Source organism: Trachurus japonicus, chromosome 6 (genome assembly GCF_045865225.1).
Source record: "Trachurus japonicus isolate A0001 chromosome 6, Traja_1.0".
Lineage (NCBI taxonomy): Eukaryota > Metazoa > Chordata > Actinopteri > Carangiformes > Carangidae > Trachurus > Trachurus japonicus.
In genome coordinates, this window is record NC_140912.1 from 9679140 (window position 1) to 9705920 (window position 26781).

The following is a 26781-nucleotide window of genomic DNA, read 5'->3' on the forward strand; positions in this document are numbered from 1 at the left end:
CCAAATGTGTATCTCAACATCTGTACTGACCAAATGGCACAAGTTCTGTAGTTATTGTAGCATATGATGTACTGTATTATTCTTGTGAGTACGTCTGGTGTTTATCATGATGTTAGTTATATCAGGTTTCTGTGACAAAGGGGAGAATTAAAAACCAGTCCAGACTCCAAAATAAACTCAAAATATTTTTAACATTGGGAGGGACAAATGCATAACACTACATACTGTATATGTTTCCTCTAGAAAACAAAATGTGCAATGGTCCTGGTGACTATAGCACCGCAAAGAATTGGAACTAACATCGTTCACTACATCTGTCTTTGATGTCTAACCAGTTGGCAGTAGTTGTCAGGAAAAAAAAAAACTTAATGGGATTCCTACTGCGCTGTCCCCACATGAAGCCGACGTTCTACAGATGCTTCAAGAGAAAAAAACTCATTAATGGACTTAATGGATGCAAACATTAACACAATGCAATGGTGATACACAAACCAAACAAATGTGAAACAGTTGCCGGTACTGGCACTGGTTATAAATGACTCATTAGAAATTAAGCCCACCCTCTTTGAAATTTATGACAGACTGAGCAGTGTCAGCCACAGGAAAAGTGTGCTGCTCGCCACAACCTCAGAGACAGATGAGAATATTCACATTAACTGACTGGCCTATAAATCACACAACAAATATTATCTTTTAGAGAAAGAGCCTTGAGCTGGCCTGTGCTGGTTAGTTAGCTGTGTGACACCACAGGGAGCCTCCCGAGCCGCTCTCAACAGCTTTTCCATGTTTCTCCACTGAGGCTACTGTCAGCCTGTAGGTGGTTCCAATTAAAATACCTCTCCCTAAATGTTGTAAAACCTGCCTTCTCAGAGCAGGAAATGCCTGCCATTAGAGCATGGTGTCACAGGGAGCACAAAGGCCTGTAGTGTGTCTATCTCCTTCTGATAAATTGTTTCTTGAACACTTTCGAGCCGTACCCACCCTACCTAATGGTCCTGAGGCCCCAACAAAGGAAGTTCTGTTGTGTTTCCACGGCCAGGTCGGACCACTGTGTGTAATGCCTAGCAGGTGTGGAATATAAAATAGTTTGATAGTTTGGCGGGCGAACAGTTAGTACATTATTGTCAGGGGGGTCTGGGCAGGCAGCAGTACTTGGCTTAAAAGGTTTACATTTAATGAAAGTTGAAGAACTGGCAGACATTCTTCCTATTCTGCTAATGCAGCAGAATAACTTCAGCTACTGACATCAAGCCTTCAGCACAGTATGTAAATAAGGAGGGCAGCCATTTTCATTTGAGGAATCTGTCAGTCAGACAGACAGTGACTCTGCATTTATCACAAAAAGTGTAGTTACAGTAAGTTAACTGAGACACTGTGTAGTACAGTGTGCAGTATGATATGAAGACAAAATACGCATCCCTGTATGTTTTTGTTTCAACACTGTCTCCTAGCGATGACATCATATGGTTGCAAGACACCTTTGGGAAGGAACTAACTTGTGTCTGTAAATACGTTTGTGATGCAAACATCCAGTGGCGTGGTTACATTTAGGTGACACGTGGGGTTAATATAAGGAAAAGGCCATAAACAGTTTTTAATTTGTTTTTTGTTATTACTATTTTACCAAAATTCAGCCTTCACTAAGTGCTGTAAGTGTGACCATAAAAATAATACTGTCATTGCTACGAGCAGATACCATATATTTTCTTTAAATTGGTGTATTACAAGAAAATCAAATTACATATTTGTAGATTTGGGGATTAATCAGCAAATTATTTCCTCAATAAAGGGTGTTTTGCATGACTAATGGAGTCAGATATCGCCAATTCAATTCATTTAAGTTCAGTTCATTGTTTATTTGTGAGGATTCCCATTATTGGTAAAAACAAACAAACAGTGCATTTAAAAAAAAAACATTTTAGCTGATTTTCCAGCTCCAGAAAAGTTCAGTGACTTTGTGTAATTTTTTTTTAGTAAATTCTAAAAAAAAAAAGAAAAAAAAAAAGCTTATATATATATAAGCTTTTTTTTAAATTTTTTTTTATATTATATATATATATAATGTAATTTGGGTGGCGTCAGTTGTTTTATTGTTGACTTTTGAGAAAAGTCCAAAGTCAACATTTCTTGGTTACACATAATTAAAGAAATATAACAAATGCGTTGTACAACAGTCAGTTGGGAGTCGTTCACTGACTGGAAAATCTCTCCTGTTCTTACAAACTCTTAAACAAAAGCACCTTGGCTTTCTTACTCCAAGTCTGAACCTTAATCAAGTTAATTATCCCTCAATAGGAAAATACTGTATAAACTGTCACATGCTCTGCTCTGTCTGAGAACAGTGCCGACACCTTTCCTCCACCTACAGTATGCTGCTTATCTTAATGTTTTGAGCCATGCAATAATCTCTGGTCTGGTCTCTGCCTGCTTCCCTCTCTGCTGCAGCTTACTCCCAGATTTTATACTCAACCACTCACAGCAGGTTGACAGATTACCTTTGGTTCATGGCCCAAACGGACAGTGTCCAAGCCACGATAAACACAGCAGCCATTATTTCTGCTTCCAGTAATCTACCTACTCTCGAGCCAGATGACGTGAAGAAGATAACAGCACAGTGGCTGGGGCCGAGGGAAATGGAAGGCATTAAATCGGGCCCTTTTTACCAGGTCTGTCCGATAAAAGTCCGATATTGTAGCTTTGAAGTTGGTGTTATTCCTTCTTAATATTGTACGTCACTGAGAGCTGACATGATGGAAAAAGGAGGGAGAAAAAAAAGAGAAGCCTAATGTCCTAATTAAGATTGTACAGATTTGATGATGGAGCAGAGAGAAGGCAATTGAAGCCATGTGTTCATTTTCTCCCAAACCTCCCCTCCATGTGTTCTCTCCTTCCCTCCCCTCTCCCCCAAAAAATCTCTGTCTCTCACTTCTCTGAAAAGACTCATTAAATATCAGGAATGGTTATTGCTGCTTTGTTTGATCTGTAAATAAATTTTTACATTTCTGCTATCTTGGCCAGGATTCAACAAGGATAACAACACTGACAAATACCGGTCACAGTACATAAATTACAAAGGACTCCCCTTCTACTCCCCTAAAACTTGTGATTGCTTTGTTAAGGACTACTTCAGAGATAACGTCCTGGCACAGTGCCGATTGCTATAAGAGACTATCACAGGTTCAAGCCCAGCAACAGTGAATTGTAGTCTTTAGGCATGGACCCTGGATAAGTCCGCTCTCTTTTTCATTTCAGAAAAACAACATTTAAATGAAGTGTTAGTCAGGAGAGAGCCCTCTCAGCTGCAGTAAACTGAACCCAGAGACTCTCTGTTCTCTCCAATTGTTTCTGTATAATCTGTGCCAGAAGAAGCAGCTGTGACAGTGTATCTAAGTGTGTGTGTGTGTGTGTGTGTTAATTGTGGGGTTCTGGTGACTGGGGAGAGGCCCAGGTGTTTGTTTATACTCACACCACCATAAGTGGCCATAGCTGGGGCCTGCTGCTGGGCTGAGCTGAGCCTGAAGACCAGGCGACACGGCTTTGTGTACAGAACCTACTCAGTGTGCTTACATTTACAGAACTTCTTCAAGTATCACACTGTCATTGTGGAAACAGACCCAAACAGGCCGCTGACAGACGCAGCACACACAGTTCTTCAGAAAACAAAACAGTGTGTGGGATTTTTTTTCATTTGTGTTTCTTTCTTTTTTTTGGTTTGTTTTCTTTTTTGTTACAGTGCCTAATTGAGTGCGGTAAACATGATAATTTAGAACTGAAGGTTGGACATAGACATTAGTTGTGTATCATTTTTCCGGTCAATACTGAAATATGAGCAAACTGCAATATGGAATCTATTAAAAAAATAAACTGTTTTTCAAAATGATCTAGAAAGAGTACAGATGGTTGAACATACTTGAGCACTATTTGTATAATGAATAATGAGACCAACTCTGATTAAATCTGCATGTAACAACTTACTGGTATATTTATACAGAAGTCTTTGTTTTATTATCATGATTCAGTGGAAACCAGGACCACTGTGGCGGGAAGTCAAATTAACTTGGTTTATCCTGTATTGAACCTCAGATTGTGTAAAATGCAATTTTTAATTAGTTTCATACAAATTATTTATTGTACCTCTATATCCAGGTCCTGTGTACTATTAAAAAAATTAAAAATAAATAAACAAATAACTTTTAATCAACCACCATTATACACAGTAACAGTCATGTTGTTCAGATAATTTGACATAAAGGTTTGTAAGTAATATTTTAAATTTGTAGTCTTTCTTAACTCACCTTAAAATACTAACATCAATATGTATTAATGACATATCATTAGTATGAGGGTGTCAGTCTCATGGAGAGCTCTATCATTCAAGGACGTTTTGGGAAGATACTGTATGTATGGTCACAGAAATATTTTGTAACTGATTTGATAACAACATGATCAAACACGTGAACATAACACACGTCATTGTTCAACATTTTAGTTTTCGGCCACTGTACAAGCCCCCACTCCTCTGGCTTATCTTTACACACTAGTCAGCAATGCTGACTGAATATGAATGCTGACTCAGCATTCATATTCATCCAAACAGTATTTGATGTGGTTAAGGTCAGGTTTCTGTACAGGAAAACTCAGAACCCCACTCTACAACAATGTCTTTGGCTTGTTTGGCAGTATCATGTCTCTTTAAACATTTGCTGTAGAGTTGGACACAAACTAACTAAATGTTGTAAATTTAGGATTTACTGTAATTGAAACAGCAAGGGGAAACCATAACAAACAACAGCAGGCTAAAAGTATACAAAAGTGACGGGACAGATGTGTCTACATACTTTTGGCCTTCAGTCAGAGGTCTGCAGAAAGGTCAGTTCATATTTCACACACATGATTTTAACAAAAGCAGAGATTATGACATTGTGCAGATGCTGAAGCCGTTCTTACTTTTCTGTTACATGATCCGCCCTGATGGATGAAGCAGCTCAATGATCTGCCATTTTTAATGAATATTTAGGGAGAAGCCCTCACATGTGCCAATAAGGTGCAAACCAGTGGAAACCTTACTGCACCTAATCTTAAATCTGAGCAGTAGCTGTGTCTATAACATGAGCTGCAGACAATTCTGACTGGCTACTTAGTTTGTCAGGGCAGCTGGGCTTAAACCATAACATGGGATGGGATGGAGGCTACAAGCTGAAAGGCGTCAGTCTAATAAAGTAGTTTTTCTTAGTTTGAAGTGTTACTGGAGCCTTTTTTTAAGTTTCCTGGTTCTCCATGCACCTTGTTAACTGGTGAAATTGTGCCAGATACCCCCACTCTACTGCTGAAACCATGACATTGAAAGACATGAGCTATATGGGAACACTTCAGTTTAGTTTTACAGTACCATTAGCATCGGTACTATTGAGCATAAGTGAAAAGCAAAATTGATAACCTGCGCAGGGTGCTGGAAAAACTAATTTCAGACAAGCAAGACGCAATGAAAAGGGAGTTGGAAAAATGGTCAAAGAAATGAGCCTTCATCTGGCGCTTGAAGTGTGGATCCTGAGCTCAAGAATGAAAATGATTGAGCTGAGAAAAGCTGAGAAAGTCCCACAAAATAAATGTGCATTTGATCCAGATGTCTTGCTAATCATAGTGGGGTTACCACAAACGAAGATCTGATGGCTGAGGTGAAATATCTGCTAGGTGAGGGCCTTCAGGGTGACCCAGTGCCCAACCCATTTGCCATAGAGTGAAAACACACGACATTTCGAACCCTGGTCTCCTGCACCGCGGGTGACGATGCTAACCGTTTCGCCAAGAGGTCAATGACCACTTGGCAAATGGATTAGCACGTCTTTTATGGGTAACTTCAGTACCGCTGACCGCCACACGCTGTCACTTCTCCTTACTCACTGTGACTATACCCGCAGACCTCCGTTACCCTGGTAAAAGTCAAACTACAACTGGTGCAAGAGAAAGCTGCGGTGCTCAGAAGACAAGCAAAGCTGAAGAGGCAATAAGATCACTACCAGAAAGTTTATGTTTGTGAATCTGTGAAATCACACACAGAATGGGTGTTAAGTTATAAATTCAAAACTCTCAGACAGACCCCAGCCAGGACGCATTTCTATGTGTCTAGTAATGGTCAATTGGTGAAGCGGGCGCCCACAGGAAGCACAGCCAGAAAGAAGCCTGTTTGAGGTGAACATGCCCAGATTAATATTTAGTGCACATAAGTGAAATTCACAGGTTCTTTTACTGGCAAGTGAATTAACTTGAGGCAGACATCAACTACGCCAACGATACCTAATACATTTGTGACCTCCGATCAATCACCTACATAAATCCTTGAACAAAGGTACCACTGGATGACCTGTGATTGGTCTTTGATCTTAATTTCTAAACCAGAAAAAAACAAAACAAAATAGAAAAACATGGCAACTCTTCTGGAAACATCGAATTTCTCCAAAACTATCCACCAAAATTAGTTTCTAAATTAATCTGAGGTGGGAAATAGGCCATGCAGCTGCAGGGTCACGCCTCATTTTACATCTAAAACACATTGTATTTTAGATGTCAAAGTTTTAGGGAGTTTGCAAAAGAAGTGAGTTAGTTTTATCTAAACATTCGCTGACTGGTCCAGGAAATACATGAGCAAGCTGATTCAAATCTCAAGCTCCAGATTTACAGCCTGTAGTTAAGGAAGAAACCAGATACATCTGTTGTTCCTCTGAGTGTTTGCACATACAGTAAGCTTGCAAACAAATGCAGAGGTTACCGCCAGTTCAAACTGTATTGTTTGAATTTAGTCGAGCTGTTTTCACAGTATTCCTCAGTCAAACATCTGACAGCATTTTCTTAAGTTCTTCTACACATGAATAATTAAGGTTCAGTTTAGAGATCAGATAAATGTTATGCAACATTTAAAAAAAATGAAATTAACTTTGAAAAACAACCATACACACACTCTCACACATTTGAACAAGCCTACACTATGTCCCAACTGAGCCCTTCAGTTTGGCACACCACACACATCTGTGTTGACTCGCTACTTTGCCTCCATCAGAAGACTTTTGTGCCTGTGACACAAACTAGATAGGGGAGCAGCTGAATGGAGTAGATGAAACATAAAGAGACTCTTTCTTGTTGAGGCATAGTTAATATTTTAAAGTCAGGGAGCACGTGCTGTCTGGACTGTTTCTGCATCCGCATCACAAAAACATTGCATGCACGATAACTCAGACCAAAGAGCAAGCAAACATGCACAGCTGAAAATTTCCAAGTGGAATATCCTATTTCTACCTCTTTGAAATTCATAAAAAACATTATTACCCATGAGCCGCTCCAGGATTATGAAAACATAACGTCACAGTAATCACACAGTAATTCTAAAGAATACAATCTCTGGACTGATCACAGTAAATTGTGCTGAAATAGTTCACTTAGTAACCATAGCTACTCTAATAAATTAAGACTCTTGTGTTTATTCAAGATTTAATCCATCAATGTGATTTACTAGCAAAATAATTCAGGGGAAACAAACAGAGTTATTTGTTGTGTTTTCAAGAATGGGCGACTGTCATCTCTTTCTATTTCTACTGATTTGCTGCATATTTTCAGTGTAACCATCGGGACACTTATACTAAACCAAATGCTTACAGGCATAAACCCCAGCACACACATACATGCTCACAAACGCTCATCAGCGCACACATAGAACCTGCAACCCTCTCTATCCCAAACACCTTTACCTACAAAATGTTCATCTCCCAAACACCGATATATAAAACCATGATCCTTCTGTGTGGCACTGGCCTCATGCTATCTTCAGCAGTGCTAAGAGCTGCTGTGTGTCTTAGTTATTCAGGTTAATTTGTTCGCCCGTGGGGCATAATTTCCATTCTGGCTCCCTTTTGCACACGCATCCTTCTCCAAACTGCTGCGCTATTACACACACTGCTGTCTTTGGCATCTTCAGAGAGATGTGTCATGCTGTGGTATCCATTGGAGGTGTTTGTAACACAGGCACAATGTTACACTGTATACATCCTAATTAAAACTGAAACATGAATCTGGGGCTTTGCTTCAAACATAGGAATTATACAGCAAAAGAACAAAGTGAAGCTGGGGTGCAGCATGAACAAAAGAACGTGGGCTGAGGAAAGAAGGGGTGAAATGCATGCTGGGCTATAGCTCAGGTACCTGCAGGTGAGTGTTTCGTGGTAGGGTTTGATGCTGGCGCTGCGGTCCCTTCGGACAGGCCCGGGCTCGATAGTGGGCAGGCCTGTGGCGGAGGTGGTGGTGGTCCACGTTGACGAGATCCTCCTCAGAAGACCAGGGTGGAGACTCCGCCTCAGACGCTGCAAACAAACACACGGAAATACTGTATATACACATTTGCATGGCTAACGCTAATGGAAATCTTTACAGTATTACAAATGAAGACAATGTTCACCCATGATTGAGTGTGGGAGTAAAAAAAACATGGTTCTGATTGTGTTTGCATTTAGATAAAAGCTCTAAGTACTCTCTGCTGTAAGATAAAATTAATACTTATTCACTTTGTCTCCTGTCAAATGGATCATCCAGATGGGATAGTTGTTTTTCCTGCATCTGCCCAAAATGAAACAAATGATGCAGATGATAAAAAGCTGTGCTTTTATCATCTGCTGCAATATGTGCTACAATATTAGATGCAAATGTCAGTTTTTTATTGCACAGATTCATATCCGTCTTTTCTTTGTTGTTACTCTGGGATTCCCAGTGGTCTGTGCCCTCGTGACGCCTCCATCTGTTTGGTGCCATGCTGCAGCTTGGCACAGCAGCACTAAGCATGGCAGTCTCTCTCTCTCTCTCTCTCTCTCTCTCTCTCTCTCTCTCTCTCTCTCTCTCTGTCTTATACAGGGTGACCTAGTAAAGACTACCTCAAAATCCTGAATGAACCCATTTCATTGGAGCAAGCAAGGCGTCATATACTGGGGCACGGTCACACACAGTCATATAAAGGTGTTGGTTTTGGTCACTATGGGTGACATTTCACTGACTTACATTTACCACTGCCCCATAACCAAAACCTTCATTTAAGCCTAATACAGACAAAAATGATTTTCATGTTAAAATGTGCTGAACTCAGTTGCAGACATAAAAAAAAACTATGCATAATCAATATGAACGCACACAGGCCGAGCAATGACACATATATGCATGTAATGGTGCTATGACAAATGCATTACCAGTGTGTTTCGTTCAGTGTATGCCAGAACTGGATGTAGATGTGAAATTTGCTATGTAGTATGATTTTGCAGCTCCATTGTTCCATTCTTTAATTCTTTAAAGCCCTGGAGGCACAAACCAAAAGCAGAAACAGCCATGACACAAAAAACACACACACACACACATCACCAACGGCGGCTGCCTGGCAAAACCAGGCCATCCTCACAAAAAGAATAAAATAAATAAAAAATTACTGTTGCTGAGTGCTGCTGCCAGTGTTGATTCAAATTTAGAAGTAGGCCTATTTCTATAACTGAGGAAAGTGAGCTGAATGTGCCTCAAAACATTTTACAGAAAGCTGTCGGATTTCGTCTCGCATGTTTTTCAGTTGTGCAGCGTTGCGTGTTTTAAAACAGCAGCGTCACGTTTGCAGCACAGAGAACGTGCCCCGTGCCGGACAATAAATTAGTTTTGGAAAAGCGGTTGAACGGCATCAGTATGCACCACGATGGACAGCAGGCAGAAACGCAAGCACAGGGCTTTCCACTCCACCACTAACCGCCTTTACACCCCACCCCCGCTATTCTCCTCACAGGCAGTTAGAGCCGGCCACGTCGTCTCTGGGGAGTCCTAATGAGTGCAGCCTCGCTGGCCACTCCACTGGCTCACTTTGTCTTAGCTACTTTTACAAAAAGTTGAGCTGATGTAAAATTACACCTGTCAGTTAGGTGACTGGCAGAGATGGCATGGCAGCTGTCGACCACACACCGTCTTCCAAGTCAGCCAGGATTAGGTATCTTAAATAAATAAAATAGCTGGATACATAATGGTGGTGGTGGTGGTGGGGGAGCAGTTTTGTCCCCTCTTTGTAACCCTTTGAAAGATGTGTTCACCTTCTTGTTGCCTCTTCTCTTCTACTCAGTTCACACACGCGCACACGTACACATGCAGGCAGACACATACACACACACACACACACACACACACACACACACACACACACACACACACACACACACACACACACACACACACACTGTCTGGCTCTGCACATCTGTCATGTTGACACAGCTGTGGCTATGAAAGAGAGAACAGTGCTCCAAGCAGTAGATGTGCTCTATTTTTCTTCACTCAACTCTACGAAAATACTCTCCTTCATTTGATGCTAAAAGCTCTGAGAGCAGGAAACACTCATTAGCTGAAACATGGGCTAAAAGATTAACATGTGTGAGGAGCGCTGTGTGGTATATAAATCATTTGGCCTTAATAAGGTGGGCTGCATTTCCATCTAAGGATTACTTCAGCCGTCTCCAAATAAAATTGTTTTGTGTCTGGGCCTTGACTACTTTAGATTAACAACCCCTGCTTTTGATATTTCGATGAAATATCCCTTTCCTTGTCCCACGCATCTTACAAGTAAAGCGTAAATCATGACACATAGGCTTTATACATGTCTTTACCTTGTGGATGGATGTCTTCTCTCCTTTCTCCGGCCCCTCCTCTGAGTCGGAGCAGGTGTAGGCATCACTGGGGTTAAGCAGGGGAGCAGGGCGTGGCCGGTGCAGCGGCTGGAAGGTGAGCTGGGTGGTTAGCAGGTTGCTGACGGCCCGCAGTGAGGTGCAGGTGTTGGGAGGCAGAGAGGGGTCAGCCAGCAGGTCTGTGATTAGTCCATGAGCCTCTCCCATCACCGCTATGTCCACCATGACAGTGGTGCCTGATGACTGTGGGGTGACAGGGAGACAGAGAAACAGGAAGTAAACATCACTTCTCTGTAGGTAATGTGAGTTGAGGGTTAAGGGCAGGGTCCAAACAATGTCAACATCTCCCCCGTGAGAACATAAAGTGGTCAACAGTGTCTCTCGTCCTGCAGAACTGAACTGACTTTATCCTTCTTACTTGTGGAAATCAACTATGTACCTGCATACTACTGTTAAATTATAGTCTTAGGTTTTTATTCTTAACTTAGTTGTAGAAAAAATCTCAATGTCATTGTTATTCATGGCTGCAGTTGTCAGTGACAGATAAACAAATTAAGTGATTATCTAATGTCCCACTGCAACAGAGCGGAAGCAGCTTAAGAGTCAGATACTTTGGTAATATCTGAACTAATAGAGGAGTCAATATAAGCTCTAAATTGATACATGAAATTGTTAAAGGGATAGTAGCATTTTTTTTTTAAAGTGGGGTTGTATGATCTACAAATAGCCCCTAAGTACTTTAATTGCAGTATAAGACTAGAAGAATAGGCCGTTGCTTTGGGTCCATTCACAACAATGTATGTTGTAAATCTCTGGGCAGGGCTATGGGCTGGCGTTGCTAACGGGAGGAGTGCAGAGAGTCTTCTACTGCAATTAAAGTACTTAGGGGCTATTTGTAGATCATACAACCCCACTTTAAAAAACATGCTACTATCCCTTTAACTTTAGGTTAACTTTAACTTTAGGTTAAGCATCAGCACTAAAGAGCAGTTTAATAGCAGCTCAAATCTTGCCAAATCTTGCAAACAGAATGCTGATTACAAGTTATAAATAAATAGTAATATAATAATAAAATAGTAATAAATTATTATATTATAAAGAATCAAAAATTAGAATAACTAAAACTACTGATGTGGACCACTCTACCTGCATAATCAATGTCTTTACTGTTGATATGAGTGTATTTACATTTTGTTCATTATCCAAACACTGTTTATGAATTGATAATCATTATTGTGTTATATCTAGTCTGAATGCGTCTTTCACCACTTGTCTCTCTTCACTCAAAAACCATATCACATCAACAACTACACATCACGTAACAAAGACTGATTTGAAAGTCGCCACAGTCTGCATGAAAATATAATGAGTCAGGCCAACTGTACAGAAGCAGAAATTAACATTTGATGGGAGCTTTGCCCCATGATAATAGAGGATGTATTATACAGTATGAGGACACTGGGAGCACCCACAGCCAAAACCAAATCATGTTTGGAAAGTGCACTTAAGTCCAAATGGCGTAAAATAAAACAAATAGACAATAGCCGACCTAACAACAGCATGAAAATAAGAAAACAATAGACAATTGATTTGGAGCATTATAACAGCAGATATATTCAATCACATCAAGCGACACACACACACTGCCACACACACACACACACACCACTTACACCTCTATACCTTATATGGGTGCTTTTTGCTCAGAGAAAGCAAACGCACGAGGAGATGCGGGGAGTGGTTCTTCACAGTAGTAGGAGGTGACATACTAGCAGCCATTTAAAACATCTCAACAACAACATCAGGCTGAAACATGTTCGGAACAGCTGTGATTACTTGATGTTTAATGAATGGAGTCATTAGCAGTGTCTTAGCAAGAATCTGACCTTTGACTTCCTCGCTCCTGACCTCGCAGACGGCCAACAGCCCTCGTCTGTTTCTGCGTGTCTGCCTAGTAGCTTTGAAGGCACCGGCGTAGTGTGAGCCGGCCTTGTTTTCACAGGCCAAAGTGAAAAGTTCACAACCCACTCTAAATTGCTGCACCTAGAGCAGTTGAACAACCACAACTAAACACAGGTCAGTCTTGGCTGCCAGCTAATTTATCTAATAAGCTCACAGATTCCCTGTTTTCCCCAAAGAATGTTATCAGATTTTTCTCCCCCAAAGTCCCATTCACTTTGACACCAGCTGCCAGGCACCCAGAATGATTACACTGGCTAAGTGGTGAGAGGGTGACCTGAACAACGCGTCTGAACACCTCACTTTTCACTTGGGGCAAACAGTGAGGGTTTTGTATTTTATTTTCCCAGTCATATCAGATAAGTCACTGTATTTATATAATTTTCCTATTGAAGACATCCTGTGGGACGTCTGATGGAACATTTCTGGACAGATGACTATTGTGCTCCCCTCCTCTACGTCTTTTCCTCTACTTACTACCTCTCCCCTCTTTCCAATACTCTGCTCTAATGCATGCTGTGATGATCAGATGTAAACACCTGTCTCCCAGCTCATTTACAGGCTGATTTAGGAGTTTGCTAAACAGAGGTTAAAGGATAAAATGGCTGCTGGAGAACATCTGGCTGGACACGGATGACAGTGATGCTCAGGGGGGTCTGAGCATCTCCAAATACATGTGCATGCACACAAAAACCTCATCTTCCACCACAAAACCCTTTACTCCTAGTTCTCACGCAGCAAGTACCATATGTAAAAGGCTGACTTGAAAATATAGCGTGACATTGGCGCATAAACAAACACAAAGGGTATCACCCAGAGTATTTAGCACATAGACACGTGTGCATCCAGATATGCAATGGCCACAGGTCACAAAAGGGGAGAGAATGATGAGTGTGTTGGGTTTGATTTTGCCATTGAATGCCAGAAATCCAGACATAAAAAAAAGTGTGCTGAAAGGCTCCAGGTGCATGGACAGTAATTGAGATGTAAGCTTTGGGACATGTGGGGCTCTAGCTTCCACTGAATGCATCCTATTTATGGTGACCTGAAAAATTAGTAATACCTGTTTGGTACAATGTACAAGCCTTTATCTTAGTGCATTAGAAAGAACGTGCCGTTAAAGTATATCAACCTCTAAAAATCTCCTCTCTGGTCTTCTCTACAGCGTATTTGTGTGACAGGGAGTTTGAGCTTTGAGCTGTTAAACAAATCTGACTGCAGGGAAAGATAAACGTAAAGCCCTGACCATCCCTGGCTGGGGCTTTTATGTATCCCATAAAAGCTGAAGTCTTGGCTGTAAGTTACCTCCTGGTGCTCCTGAAAACTTAAGAATCATCAATTGACATCCTGTAAAGGATCAAACTGAGAGTAAGTTACGTAATATCATTAGGTTATATAAGCACTTCCTGTCAGGTTAGATGATCAGTTTCATTCATCAGCCGCGGCCACCTCTGTAGCAGCAGGCTTCATCTTCTCATACGAGCCCCACACAGTGACCCCTGTCTGGGAAACAGCACCGTGAGCACCACAGGAAAAAGCTTTTGGACAGATGTTATGATGGTGTGTTTCAAAATTCGTAATATTTCTCTGGAAGTTTCATGCCGGATTTTCCGACCTTGGATGCATCTGTAGTGTTTGTAAAGTCCATTAAAGGCCATGATCAAAACAAATGTATTCTAACTTTCCAGTGAGACTGTATATGTGTTTAATTACAAATGGTTCCGTAAGCATACAAACTCTTTTTACTGTGGCCCGACACCACAATCATATTAACACATAGTCACATCTGGGAGCTGTCAACAGTCTGCCACTGGCTCACCCTTTTCTCAGTAGAAAGTTTTCAGAGAAATATACTCTTCAGCATTAGTCTGGGATCCAGCACCTCAGTGTGCTGTGTGGAGGAGATATGTGAGTGACTACTTTAAATTACAGAGCAAAAAGAAGAAGAAAAAACTTTGCCTCTTTGATCATCCAAACAACAGCTTCCTTGTTTTGAAAATGATTCATCGCTCCTCTGTCTCCAAGTAAGATGGATCAATGTTTGGTAACATACACACAGTCGGCGGCCATGAACACAGCTGGCAGCAGCAGGCCCTGCATTTTGGAAGAGTGACAAACTGACAAGTCCTCATTCAGCCAGATGAATGACTGGCACACTGGATGAGCCGCTCAACTGAATTTACGCCGCCTTCTGAAGTTTGATTTTTGGACGACTGTGAGATTGTTTTTCCAGTTATATTTTTTGGGCATATTTTATTTGGGGATTTATTCTGATAGGTTGATATTCTGATAGGGTTATGGGATGGATGTGAACCTAGGCCACTGCGGTTAATATTGAGTCTTTATGGTACCTCTCAACAAGGTTAGCCACGGAGGCGTGCAGACTGTGAAACTTCAGGTTATGGGTAGATTATTCTTAATCAATTGACATGGCAAAAAAAAAACTTTTTAGACAATTTAGGCAATAGTTTGACAAGTTTCCAAAATGTGCTTCTTTGCTTTCCTGCAGAGAGTTTCTCATGTCAGTTTGGTAAATATGAGGCTGAAACTCCCAAACCACTTAACCTAGCACACAGTGAAGACAGGGGGAAACAGCTGGCTTGGCTCTGTCCAGAGGTACCAAACCTGCCCAACAGCACCTTGAAAGCACACTAATTAACAAACTGCATCCTGTTTGTGCAAACCTTTAGATGGCTGAGGCTGAATGAATGGCTGAGATGAATTTTTACCTTCGATAATACACAACATTGGTATCAATCTTTTCATTTACTGTAACTGTGAGTGTGATAACAAATAATAAAAAAGGCTAAATCAGTGCTTTGATAAAAATAAAAAAAACAGCCATAAAACAACACTAGGTACGTTGCATTTTAATGTGTTGACTGGTGCTTTTAGGGAGGAACAAGTTACTCTATATTCTCATAGAAGAATAATACATTACGAAGGGCACCTATACATCTGGGTCATCCGTTCCTCCACTGGCTTTTCTGCCAGGGAGAACATGAAAACTCTACCCAAAAGGGCCCCTGGCCAGGAATCGAACCCTGAACTAGTTGAGAGGCGACAGTGCTAACCAGCTGCACTGCGGTCATCAAAAGCCATATTTATAGCCATATTTCTTTTAAATATGGATGCCTGTTTATGTTACAGTTCAACTGTGGCCAACTTGTTTTTTGAAGCATGTAGATTATTTCCTGCTTGCAGCCTTTGGTGTTTTTTTGTAACAATCATGCAATCATTTTGCATTTAACTGGCAGGAGGCACACTCGTCACCGGGCCCCTGTGTCACAAAGCGACCACAAACCTATGCAGCATCTGTTCACTAGCCTGCAGCTTTTGTTGCTACATTTAAAAGAAAATGAGTACAAGCATCAATAAACAGTTTTTATGACTCTTCAACAAGCCAATTCACATACTAAACCATGCACAGACGATCTGTTATGACGTTTTACTATGACTAACAACACTGCACACATGATCAATGCTCTTAATTGCCTGTGTGAACACAGTTTGGAAGAGTATGTCAATAGACAGGCCATAGATTATCACCCGCACAGCAGTTCATGTAAACTCAACCGAGGGCCAGTCAAAACAAACCAGCAATCACTCCTGAAGAGTGAAAAGTTGTTTGTCGCTTTATGTACGCAAGGCTCCTCTCAGCTGTGAGTGAAGCTTAAGTTACAGTAATGTGCACCAAAAATAGATCAGATAATATCTACAAATAATTTTTAATGCTGCATTAATCTGGACATTTTATAAAAATCAACTGCACCCGTTCCTAAAGTGCTGTTAGGTTATACATACAATAAATAATGATGAAAAATATTTGTTTAATTCTAGTGCTTAGACATGTCTCTATGAACATCTGATAAATGCATGAGTAAAATTTACAGTTTTAGTTTTCAACATTGTTTACTTCAAGAAAAAGGCACCAACACAGAACGATATAAATATAATTGCTGGTGTTTCTGAGTCCACATGTTCTTTTGTCTTGTTTTGTTTTTGCCAACCAGGACAGATGAAGTGCATTTGGTGCAACAAAAAAAAACACTGATCCCTCTGTCTAATGATGATTATTAATGGGATACACAGACAGAGAGGTCACATATTTGTGATTTCTGAGATGGTCGCCTTCATGAACTTTTAACCCCTTAACGCACTCGTCCAAACATAAAGTCCCTGAAGTCTCTAGTAAAATGACAGTGATGTGTGGTTTTCTTGAAATTGTGCAATGATGAGAATATACAGTAACGTATCCCAGAGGATAGCTGGGATGCCTTGGGGGCCTTCTAGAGAGAGAAAGGTATTTGTTTCTCTTAGTAAACACATTTCAATAATGTAAGCAGCTTTGGCTCTACTTGAGGCACAAAGACACATACTGTGGTGCTTACTTTGCAATTAACCCCACGCACAGAGCCTCACACTCTGGGAAATGCTGAGCAAGAAACTGGCGAATATATTTAAAAAAAAAAAAATACTGAAGTGCATCCTTTATTTTTCTCAGGTTGATTTCATTTTCACAGAACTCTCAGCATGTTTGAAAAATCATTACTGTTCAGTTTTCTATTTCAGTGGCAGTGCAGTTAGTGTAATGGCCCTGATTACATCTGTCGAGATGGATTAGTTGAAGAGGAGCCTGGGAGATGGTGATGTTCTCTACTTAGAATAACAGAGCAGTGATACAGTGTGAATCACAGCAGAACCGTAACTCTAAACTCCACTGAGACACTCCGCGCTCCCGGCTTCAGCTCCTGCAGCCAAAACTACGCCCAGCGGTGCTACACTTCGCACTTCCAAACCAGCCCCCACCTCTACAGCGACCCAACTCTCCTCACAACCCCTCCGTCAGCTAAGACCGAGGCTGTGCTGAGCCAGGCCCTCAGCTGCAGCCAGGATACAATTACATGCTATTACATATTTTATTAAAAGAGGGGGGGGGGGGGTGTTGAGGGATGTGGGGGATATGAGGGATATTGGGGGGTGGTGGTTAAAACAAAACAAAAAAGAATAACTGCCTCATTAAAGATTTACTGGAAAAGGTCAGGCCAATTGACCCCTAACATGCAGCCATCTCATCTCCAAGCAGAGGCTTGTTTTTCCTTCCACATATTTCAGGGTGTTTGATTCCAGCAAAGGAGCCAACGAAGATTAAAAAAAAAAAAAAAGCTGAGGTAGAGAAACAGACACACAGACATGCTGGTAGAGGCAGAAGAAAAGAAATGAAGGACAGAGCAAACAAAAGAGATGCATGAAGTAAAACAGATGGCTTCTGCCTGGCGATGAGTGAGCGATGATTTACCACATGGTACAAGTGGTTAAACATATATCTTTCATCAGGATTGCAGCCGGCACAGTCAGGAGTTTTTAAAAATCTTGCAAACTACTATAAATAAAAGTCAGAGCAATGGCACCAGCTCAGAGGTAGTTCAACATTTTGAATTTAGTCTTACTTCACTGTCATGATGGGACCAACCAGAAAAAGGGCAGTGACCTTTGTCAAATGCTGGCTTCAAACATTTGAAGTGCTGCAGTGATTTTGATACATTTTCAACATGACTACAGTGTCTGGGCCTATCTGCCTGACACACCACTCTTGCAGCCTTTCTGTAATTTAGAATAACAGTCACAAGATCTGGGCCTACAAACACTCTTTTCTCCGATAATCTTTTCGGGTAATGTTCCAAAACCAATGTGTTTTCAAGTCGAATACAAATATTTAAATAGCTCTTTCCATACATAACTTCACTGTCAATTCCTAAGCTAAAACATCCACCTCAAGCTTTGGACAGGAAAAAAAAAAGATGTGGTTTGGAAATTGAGCCCGCTAATGTGCGCATGTTGGCGAACGCAACACAGTGGAGATCAATCAAGCACTCTGGTCACTGGCTAAAGAGCTGAGTGTGTGATTTACACACGCTACGAGGTGCCACGGCTCAGGGAAGTGCTACCAGCCTCTCTGAACGTCAACCTGAGAGCAGAGCCGAGGGAAAAGAGCCATGAGATGGAGAGATGTGCCAACATAAGCCTCGACTTCTTACACGTCCTGTCAGTCTCTGGACTCTTACAGGATTCCACTGACGAACACAGAGCACCAGTCCAAATAGAAAAAAGACCGAACTGACCACTGAGTTTAAATGGCAGCTTAGGGAATGCATCAATCAAAAAATATGTGCTTGCCTACTAACCCCACATAACAAATTGATTTGAGACTGGGACAATATTTCAAAAGAGTAACATGCTATTTGAACATTTCTCCACTGTGAGGGAATAATACTATAAGGAACAGATATACCGGTATATGAAATTATACAGTCTATAATTTAATTTTAAACCCAAACGTGAACTGCAGTTATGCTCACTATTCTTTAAAACATACCCTAATTTTCCCTCCAAACCACTAAGCATACTGTACATTGTCAGCACAGACGTTAGGGCCTATAGTCTATTCATTTCTAAAGGATATCCTCCTGATAGCAGAACATGCAGTCCAGAACACACATGGCCATGGCAATGCCAGAGCCAAGGGCATTGTTTGTTCTTCATGTGCTCCAGAATCCTGCCCCGTGGCTCTGTCGCACCTCAATACATCAATTCCCAAACACACACACATACACACACGCATAATGTGCACCCCAAAGATGGGAGAGGTAATCTCAAGGATGTGGCTGTGTGTGTCTGCCTGTATATCTCCTGTGCCCAAGTCTTTCTAGTTACAATTCCCTGGCCTTTAATGGCTTGTGCTGTGCATTACAGCCAGCTTACAGGCCTGCGTCCTTCAGACTAACAGAGGACAAGAAGGACTGTGCTGGGAAGTGACACCTCTGGACATGCTGTTTAACCATGGCTAAAATGAGTGGGTGAACAGACCCTATTAGTGGTGGGATTTTCTGCTATTTGCGTCATTTATAAGGTGTGTGTGTAGGCGAGTGACGGAGATCCTGTGTGTTTTTGTGTGTTTTCCTGTCAGCTGTATATCATTATTGTTATTACTGGTGTGTCTCTTTTTCTGCGGACGGCGCTAACCTGTGATCCTCGGGAGCCTCTCTTGTGGTCCCAGTCCGAGCGGGGGAGCATCTGAAGGAAAACAAGAGACAGAAACATGTTCAGACCGCAGTCCCGCACATCCTGTTTCTGTTACCGAGTCGACACCACGGTGGAGATATACGGCACTGTGGTGGAAAAGAGGAGGAGCAGGAGTGGCAATGCCTAGAGCTGAATAAGTATGTGTATGTGTGTGTTTGATGGGGACGAGGGGGGAAATGCACATAATTGCAAAATATGGGTTTTGTCAAAAAAATTTTTTGCTTTCCATTAAGCACAGACATCTAATGCAATTTCACAGTCAGGTTTGGTTTACTTTCGCTCCTATTCACTGCCTAAGGGTCTGGTGGAGGCTGAGGATTTTTACGCTGTCTAATTACCAGCCACTGTGTCCTCCCACAGGCCTTGTAAACCCGTTTTCCACTTTCTTGGGAGTCACCGAATACATCGAAGCAGCTCTGTCACTGATCTTTGGCGAGCACGTCGCACGAGAGCCAAGTCAACATTGAAGCCCCCTCCCCTAACCCCCCGCGCCTCTGTTAGGGCTCTCTGCCCTAGAACCGAGGAGCCCAGAGAGAAACCCAGCATGTCATCGTGACAAATTGCCACCGCACAAACTGAGGAAAGGGGGCTCAGCATAAGAGCCAAATTGATAATTCAGGTGTAATTTACTGTGTCAGTGGAGGTCATTGAGTTGTGTCACGCTGCGAGTGAAGACATTAGGAAAACGGTGGGTTTCAGATGCCAGTGCTGTGGGCCTGTCTGGACAGCAGTGTTGTTTTGTGGAGTGTTTTCCCACAGTGCTGCTTAGGTCTAAACAAACACAGCAGTGGAGTTACTGCTCCTGTCGCCTTGTTATGAGGGAGTATAGTCTGTAAAATCTGAACTATTCCCTGTGACTCACTGCAGTCCTACGTGTGTCTGACCACACAGATAGTTTTAGTTTTATGTGCTGAAGTTTTTTAATTATCTGTGGACATTCAGTGGAGGTGGGTGGAAAATGAGTTTGTATTGCTAGCCGCATTAAAATCTAAGAAAGGAGAGGGTTTTTGAAACAGAGGCTGTTTTTTTTAATGATTGTTGATTTGCAGTAATATAGTGTAAAACAAAAGCCTGTTTTACTGACTATTAAATCATGTGTTAGATGAATAGACTGTTAAACTTATATCAAGATGATTGTCTGTGTATTTCAATTTCCCTAAATCTTGAAACCTTATGTAATTGTAACATCAGTAGTTGATACTTCTGAATAGATGAACACTCAAAGTCTCAGCTAATCTTCTTCATCTGCACTGTGTGGGCAAGGTTGGATCAAATTTGACTGACAGTTGCCAGCGTTATCAACCAGCCACCCTGCTGTCGTCACAGTTGGATCCAAATATTGCTGAAATGTGGTTAAACCCTGAAAATCCCTTTCTTCTAACTAAGCCCCACCCTCTCTCCAAAACAGCGACACAATCTTCAACTGAGAACTCTTATGACTTTGATGATTCATCGTGTCACATCATGTCACTAAAGACATGGACTGAGAGACCTTTAAAGACCTTGACTGTAAATTGAGTTGGGATTTAAATCAGGTTTAAATCCTGTCTTTTAAATTTTGGTGAGGACTCGGTAGTTTACATTTTGATCACAGAGTGCATCTTTGACATATTTAGCAGGACACAAGGTCTGCTGGTGTGTCGGCTACTTTGCGGGACAGTCATTGTACACCTCATCCTTTCGTCAAGGTTCTGGCAACAATGGACTGAACATGGTAACCTTGACAGTAAGCAAACAAGTTCACCAACGGAACAATCACGTACTGTACAAAGCGGTGCACACCCATTCATAAAATACAACAGCCTCTCCATACTATGACATTTAGGAGGTTGTAAAAGCTTCAGCTTCATTCTCTCATCCTCCATTTTCTAGTCCAAGCACCACAGCTGCAGCTATGAGGAGCCTACACGCTCCAACCGTCAGCACGATAATATCTGGTCACTTTAATGCCCCATCAAGCATGCATGTGCCACCTCGTGCATTCAAATACCCATACAAGATGGAAAAGGAAGTAAACAAGCAATCAGCTGTGTAAAAGGCTCATGTATGGGATGTAAATTACTGTAAATGATAGTATTAGCCAGCCAGAGAGCTGTTTGTCTTCTCCTTTGTGGCTCTGGTGACAGGATTTTTTTTTTTTTTACAGTATAGGACCTGGCAGCGAGCTCGTCCGTGGTCACAGCGCAGTCCTGCTCCATTAGAAGGTCCTAGAATCAGTGAGGTTCTCCAGGCGCGCACACACATAAACAGCCTCTCAGTCTTACGGTCTTATGTAACCCAACCTTTCATCTCCCTGCTCTGAGTGACAGACCCAGACTACACAGAAGTCTACATGGGCCCTTTGATGTGCCAAAACAAAACACACACAAAAAAAAGCCACACAAAATCAAAGCTGAGCAGAACATTTGAGCTCAGGCGCAGATAGCCTCACGCACACAGCGACTTTACAGGCCACAGAGGAGTTCATTTCCTCTGAGACCGCTCTTAAAAAATGGGATCAACAAATACATGTGGATGCTGTACTGTAGTGCTCACTTACTAAGTCAAACAGTGGATGCAGTCTGGTGCCACTGTGTTCAAATGTTTTTTTTAAGCGGTGTTGGAAAATCAGTAAACAAAATTTCAAAAGTTTGGTTTCAGTGCTTTCAAACTTCAAACCGCCAGTGTTAGAATAAACAAGAAATGACCGTAACACAAACATCATCTGTTTTTCAGAGACAAAAAGCACAAACGATGATGACAAAAAAACAAGAAAAACAAAAACAAAATGTCTTGTTCAATCTTTATTGCCTTGTTTTTGCTCCAGCAGTTAAAGGGAGGAGCAGTCTGAGATTATACTGAAAACATGCGACAGCTCAGTGCCAATATTATGTCTGAAGAGGTAAAACCACACGTGAATGATTTCTTAGATATCTCCTGGTTTTTCATGGACACCATCCAAGCGCTGTAACACAGTCAAAGCAGTAAAATTTCCAAATGGATTTGTTTTTGTCCTGAAGCTGCAGTGCACCTACCAGGAAAAATAACAACTTTGTAGAAGTTATGCCCTTTGTTTCACCCTCTGCTAGATTCATTATGTCGCCCCATAACTCAGAAAAAGCCAGGTTGAGCAGTGGCTTTCCATCACTTGGAGCAATCCTGGTGATTTATAAGAGACTGAAGCCAGTCCTTGGGAGAAAAAAAAAATGCTTTGTGTCTTTGAAAATGGAAGTATGTCTCCCAATCATGGCGCTCTATCTACCAGAGTAACACGATACACTCAATGAGGTCGGAGGCATTTTTATGGGACTTTGGTTCCATTGTGAAGGCATTCTGGAGATTTACTGTACTTCCATGATCCAGTCTGATGCTCTCAAGAAACAAGAGGAGAAAGAAGTGGTAACAGTGCAGTCAGTGGCAGTCAGCTGCGTGACAAGAGCAGACGCAAACAAGTAAGAGGATCTGTCCACAAAATGAATACACCACCCTTCACATTCCAAACGTGTCACTATAATTTTCTTTTTTCTATTGGGCATTCAAGATTATCTATTCTTTTTCCTCTTACAAGGCATGATGATTCTGGCACTGCCAATGTTTAGATTGGTCTAAATATCATTTTGTTCTGTCTGCGTTCATACTACGTACTATCACTTGGAGAGGCTGGAACTATTTTTCCATTACAGTTTCTACAGTACTTGCTATCTAGTTTTCACACTATCTCAGCCACAGCATGTGTCAGTGCAACTGACTCAGGTCCTGACACTAATTATTGTTATTTTGTCCGATGTCCAATTTTTAGTTTTCAAATGAGATAGAACTTCCTGCAGAGCTCACAGTCACCACTCAGGTACACCCTGGGGTTGTGGTTTAACTTTTTAGGTATCTGTTTGATTCCAGTGACCATGAATGAAATTTAGTCTGTGGTGTTCACGACAGTAAAGAATTTGATTTAAAATCTTCAAAAGCAACATGTCTTTCCAGGAACAATGTCCCAGTTGCTCCAGTTGCTCACTGTCAACAGTTTTCTTTGGAAGTATTCTCTACCTATGAAGCCTGTGAGGTCACAGTGCGGTCTGGAGTATCAGGAGAAAGCGAGACATTGTTCCTGGAAAGGGAAGCAACGCTGTGAATAACTGAAAACAAAATTCCTTTCACCGTCTACGTACTGAAGTGGAGGTAAGACTTGGACAAATGAAACCAGACTGATGTGCATGGCTAGATATCACAGGAAATAAGTGAATAACCTTTTTTTAGTAACATGGATCAAGTGACTCTTTAAAGGAGGCTCCAGTCTCTGAAGTTAGCCAAAGTGAGTGAGAGTTACAGTCAGATATTCCAATCATGTAGAATCAAAACATAGGATTTTAACCTTCACACAACTACCAGGGCAAAGATACTTCAGTCAAACTGATGCACTTTTTAATTAGCTTCGGCTGAGCTGCAGGATGTTAATATGCCGGGGATCAGGGAATGTGGATGTTGTCCCACTTTTCTTACAGTGTAGCGGAATGGCTTCATGACTTATATGTAGAACTGGGATGTCGGTGTCTGTAGAGCTGTCCAGGAGAAACATTTATAGCTGTGAAGGTAAATACTGGGAAGAATAGATTATATGGAAACGTGAGAAACAAAAAAAAGCAGCGGGCCAAAATATGCCCGCTGCCCTCTGGAGATGAACTGCTCTCTCATGACTCAAAATAGTGCCCGCCAAGTAAACTCCCAGCCTTCCTCTCACCCGGAGTGTTAAGAGGGCAGCAGTGTGGATACGAGTATGCAGCCATGCCCTGTCCACCACCGTGGCTCCGAGCCACAGCCCACAGCAAGCTGCCATGCCTCTGAGGTGCTGGGTAAACACCATGATGTAAAAGCACAAACAAACTATTGGAATATGCTTGTTGTTTAACTTGCTCCAGCCAATAACCAGTTGAGAACCACTTCCCTGCGGGTGTGAAGTGGTGGGAGCTACAACAGCAGCACCCATAGAGAAGCTCCACTTTCACACAGATCGACGCGCGGCCTCGCCATGAGCCCCGAACCCACTGTCATCCAGTCACTACAGATCACTTTTCTAAATCTGTCTGGAAGAGGAACCGGAAACAGCCTTGTCCAAATATAGCTCAGTGCGAGATAACTGCGAGCAGTGTTTCTTAATCATTCATTCATCATCAGACCTTCATTCTTTTTTTCTTCCACTGCCTCCCGCGTCCTATTTTGTTCCTCATTACTGGCTTGATATGAGAGGAGTTGATGTGTGTCTACTTGAATCTTTAGTGGCTGTGTTAGCTTGTTAGTGCACTGGATTTACTGGGACCAACACTCAGTGTCCATTGAGGTCACAATTACAGGAAGTGCCGACTGGAGATCTCCTGGTTGGAGAGGAAAGGAGAGAGTGAGAGTGCTGATCCTTCCGCATGGTTGGCTTCATTAAAGTGCTTCTGACGAGCCATGAGATCAGTCTGCAGGATTTCCAATCAGCTTGACCCAAGGGTTTTATGCACCACCTCTCTGTCCAATTAATCGCACTATGCTCTCACTTACAGTAAGGTCTGCAAAGTCATGAATTCACACATATGTCTCCACGCACACACACACACAGCCTAAGGGTCCCCGGATATTTTCTTGCTTATTCCTCCTTTGTTCTTTCATCACTGCTCTCTGTCAAAGACACTCTGACGTTTGCAGAGCTTGACTCAGACATCCCTGCACTCACTTTCACTTCAGCTCACAGAAAGAAAGTAGGTCAGGCTCTACTAAGTCTCGCTATATGTAGACTTAAGAAATGACAGTGGCTTAGCCATGAGGATGATGCTGAAGCAACAATCAAATATCCTTTCACGGGGGTTTGGGCCACGGTGGTAAACTCGATATTGCTCGTCACGGCTTTGAAAATGAGGTGTAATCTTGTTTTGCACCTGCAGATGGAGGTATTCTCATGATTGGTGTCACATAACTGTTTCCTCCTGGGACTCTCTGACACTGTGCTTTTTGATTTATGATAGTTTTGTAAGGAATCATGATGTAAGGAATACTTGGGTAACGGGAGAATTTTGTCAGAATGACACATATTTTGCAGAAAACTGCAATTCTTAGCATAAATTTGCACATGCCCATTAATTGCTGCCTAAGCTTCGAGCACGGGGAGCTGTGATAATTGAACACCCCTGTCTACCTGCTCTTTATCTCTTTCTCAAGTGTAGACAGATACAGGCCACCCACGTAAGGGAGATTAGCTTGTGTTACTTTATAACTGTCAGCCTAAGAGATTTCTAAATTTAGCCTTGGACTGCAGAGTGGGCCTATTTCAGCATTGTAAATTAGCATCATCACTAATATTATGACAGGCAAAAAAAAATGAAAGGGGGTAGATTTTCCTGTAATTAACAAACAGATATAACAGATGAACGTGAGGATAGAGGTGTGAGTATTAGTACTTTTTCTCTCCATAGTGTATTTACTTCAACTCTTACTTAATCACCATCCTCCTTGGAAAGTCTCTTCATAAACTGGAGTTAATTGGATACTGGGCGACAGTAATATGAGAAAGCAAAGGAAAACAGATATTAAAATGCTGAGAATTAACAGGGGTGTGTCCAGTGTACAGCAACAACTGCAGGAATTGAGTGTGGAAAGGCTCGGGTCCAGGCAGACAAAAAATTTGTGACCAAAAAGTGTCTGGCTTTTTATCCAGGTGACTTCGAAAACCTCGCCCCACCTTCTGCTCCGCCGCCACATCCACTCCGAACATGGCAGCCGTTCCGCGCTGGGGGAGACACCTATAAATCCTTCCCTGCCTGTGTGCTGAGGGGAGATGACTGAGAGTCATTCCTATTCACGCTGGCTAATGTTTTACAGGTTTTACCGTGGGGGTCAGTCATTGTGGGTCATTTGCGTCATCGCTGGAGGGAAGGGAACTATTGAGATGGGCTGCCAAAGCGGAGTGGAGGGGGGGGGGCAGAGAATGAGGAACCCACTTGTGTGTATACGCAAAGATTAGCACACACACACACACACACACACACACACACACACACACACACACACACACACACACACACACACACACACACACACACACACCTAA

At 41.9% G+C, this 26781-nt stretch overlaps 1 protein-coding gene across 4 annotated transcripts in view; it reads right to left on the reverse strand.

Moving 5' to 3' along the window:
• The window catches only part of LOC146985568 (cGMP-inhibited 3',5'-cyclic phosphodiesterase 3A-like), a 71440-nt gene that overhangs the window by 10398 nt on the left and 34261 nt on the right, over window positions 1-26781 (reverse strand). For 2 of the 4 annotated variants that reach the window (XM_085778642.1, XM_085778640.1), the window contains exons 2-4: window positions 19662-19712; window positions 10662-10922; window positions 8191-8348 (exon numbers count right to left, since the gene is read on the reverse strand). In XM_085778642.1, the coding sequence (XP_085634768.1) occupies window positions 8191-8348; window positions 10662-10922; window positions 19662-19712 (470 nt within the window). The remainder of the gene's footprint in view (window positions 1-8190; window positions 8349-10661; window positions 10923-19661; window positions 19713-26781) is intronic. The other 2 variants (XM_085778643.1, XM_085778641.1) reach the window with 1 other exon arrangement.